Source organism: Ascaphus truei, chromosome 11, assembly GCF_040206685.1.
Source record: "Ascaphus truei isolate aAscTru1 chromosome 11, aAscTru1.hap1, whole genome shotgun sequence".
In the NCBI taxonomy this organism is placed as follows: Eukaryota; Metazoa; Chordata; class Amphibia; order Anura; family Ascaphidae; genus Ascaphus; species Ascaphus truei.
Window position 1 is genome coordinate 61,187,134 of NC_134493.1, and position 2,972 is coordinate 61,190,105.

Below are 2,972 nucleotides of genomic sequence, written 5' to 3' on the forward strand. Positions count from 1 at the left end.
GCCTCTGACACCGCCGGGAGCCCCCGGTGACACACTCACCCCCACAGCAGCCCCCACCCTGATGGAGGTAAGGAAGGGGGACCAGAATGACCGGGGAGCCAGAAGGGACCTGGCTACATTCATATGAGCAAAACTTTTCTGGAAATTAAAATTATTTTTTGCTATTTTTTGCGTGAGAACTTTACCATGTTAATGACAAACCTTTTTTATGTTCTCTGAACCCTCCCGTCACTTTTCTGTGAAGCTGGAAACACGTTTTATTCTTACTGTAAATTCAGGAAAATAACTGATACGGCCCAAATAAAGGTTCGGTGCCAGAGATGTGATCTGAGAGATCCCAACCACAACATCTAAAAGAAACCCAGAAAGGAGACACCAGGACATTTGCATGTGCTTTGCACACACGTTTATTTTATCCCGGCTCTGCCCCATGTGCCAGTCAGATACCGAGGCACCAGGTGTAACGCTCATACATCAGAGAGGAAGAGCAGTAACACACTCAGAAGAGCAATATGCAGCCTTGGATTCTTATATTGCTGATAACCATCAGTATAATTCCCTGCATAGCAGGCACCATCTTCAACTCGTGTATCATGGCTGTGAGCTACAGAAACTGGAGAAAAGATATCAGCCTGAATCAGTGTGATCTAATCCTACTTAGTATGGGACTGTCTAATTTAGCCCTGCTGTGTATACTGAATGCAGAGTTGTTACTTTACCTGTTCCCATCTCACCTCCGGTTCTACAGAGAGATCTACTCATCTCTGATTTCTCTTCAGCTTTTCCTAATATTCTTAAGTTTCTGGCTCACTGCCTGGCTCTGTGTCTACTACTGCATCAAAATTTCCAACTTCATGCATCGTCTCTTCTTCCGAGTGAAGCTATGGGTTTCTTCTGTGTTGCAGAAGCTGCTGCTGATGTCAGCCGTGGGATCCTTCATTATAAGTGTCCCATCACTGTGGACTTGCCGAAAAATAGATCCCCAGGAAAACAGCACTTACAGTCTCATAGCCAACTGCAGCGCGGTCAGTGAAACATCTGCTTTATATATCTCTAACATAGTCATTCTGGCCGTGCTAGGATGCTGTTTGCCCATTCTGCTATCATTCATTTCTATTGGGCTCACACTGACTTCTCTCTGGGGACACGTCTGGAGGATGAAGCAGAAGACATCAGACTTCAGCATTCCCCGGTTACAGGTTCATTCCAGAGCAGCCAGGACCATGATACTGCTTGTTGTCCTCTCCATGTATTTCTGCATTACAGAACTCTGGCTCCTCTTCTTTCCCTTCAGACCAGAAGACATTTTCATGAATCTCTGTTGGTACTCTCTCCTGTGCTACCCCACAGCACAAGCCATCATTCTAATCCAGGGGAACTCCAAGTTAAGGAGAGTGTGTCAGGGGATCCTACACTGCATTAACCCTGTGAGAGCTGCATGCCATACTGTAGGGTGATGGACTTTTTTAGCTATTTTTCTAGGAGAGATCGTGTTCTGCGCTCATGTGGAGCAAAGCGCAGAGATATGGTCTCTTCCTCTTCCATTTCTGTAATCAGTGACACGGTGATCCAGTTAACACTGTGAGGAGGGCTCACGATACTGTAACGTGATGGAGGGGCCGCTGCACTCTGGTACTTCTCTGTCCCTCCTGCACTCATAGGTTTAAGCTCTGCATGGATATAGAACTAGGTGCAGGAAAGGAACATGTAAGGAACCCCTTATGCTGCCGGTGTCTGTAACACAATAAATATACAACTGCTAGTAATAAATGTGCTCTCTTATTTGTGTTTGTAGACAGGTAATTGTACAAAGGGAAGGTACCGATGTTACAACAGAACCAGAGCAGATTTCCCTCTCTGATTTCTCCATTTCTCCCTTCCTCTCTCTGACCATCATCTCATCTCATTTTCTCTCTCTCACTTCTCCCCTTCTCCACCTCCATCTTCCCCTCATTTCTGCAGAGACTTGTGCTCTGTTAACCTCGCGGCTCATGTCTCCACTTTGCGTTCCTCCCTCTCCTCTCTCAGCCCCGCTAGAGACTCTAACATCCCGGTCAGGAACTACAACTCTGCCCTATCCTCCTCTCTTGCTGTATATGCACCTCTTTCTCTCTCTGCCGCTCTCGCCCTTCTAACCCCAGACCCTGGCTACACTGCCACACACACTCGGCTCCTGCACTCGCTCTTCTGCCACACACTCATGCTGCTCCTGCACTCACTGCTCTGCCAAACACGCACGCTGCATCCCTGCACTCGCTCATCGGCAACACACACTGTGACGCTAGGGTGTAGCCGGCCTTCATTAATAAAGATGGAGCCCGGCTGGCTGCCCCTGAAGCCGTACGGCAAGTGCTGAGAGTGTCAGCTCTTGGGTCTAATATTGTACCTTACTGTGTTGCCCTGTAATTTTGATCCCCTTATACTGTCCCCCATAGGGTTATAAGCTAGGAAATGTGTGTGTGGTGTTACCTGTGTAAGCCCAGTGGGCCAGTTAATGCATTAAATGCTGTATTTCCCTTGGACTCATGGTCCCGTAGCTGCCTGTGCAAGCTTATAAGTGGTAGGTGGTTTGGGGCACAAGTCCCAATAACAGTGCTCAATCCAATTCAGACTCGATATCACTTGAATAGTTTATATCCACATATCATGGTATAGAGGAAGCACATAATGCCAAGAGATAGAGCATTGGACCCAGTGTTGTGAAGTGCAGCAATGACACTATATGAAATAATTGTCCACGTGTTGGAGTAAATAAAGGGTTAACATACCATCAATATATATAACTCCTCCGAGCAGGACATCTTTGCTGTAACACTGTTCCTGGTCATCAAGTCCCCATGTGAAGGAGACAGGCAATACTCACGAGTGGCAGCTTCCTGTAGTGCGTGCAGCACGCGCAAGGTTGTTGTAGAAAATAAATCCTGGGATTGCAGCGTTGCACAGCCAAGTAGGAGAGGGGACCAGCAAGGTGT

The 2,972-nt window shown here is 47.2% G+C and overlaps 1 protein-coding gene across 1 annotated transcript; it reads left to right on the top strand.

Moving 5' to 3' along the window:
* Nucleotides 1-512: 512 nt before the first annotated feature.
* LOC142462924 (taste receptor type 2 member 40-like) lies at nucleotides 513-1,457 on the top strand. Its single transcript, XM_075565140.1, has one exon. The coding sequence runs from the start codon at nucleotides 513-515 to the stop codon at nucleotides 1,455-1,457; it is 945 nt and encodes a 314-aa protein (XP_075421255.1).
* The last annotated feature ends 1,515 nt before the right edge of the window (nucleotides 1,458-2,972 follow it).

What these genes read in the sequence shown, in the direction of transcription:
- LOC142462924 (XM_075565140.1), top strand. Translation starts at nt 513, where the DNA reads ATGCAGCCTTGGATTCTTATATTGCTGATAACCATCAGTATAATTCCC.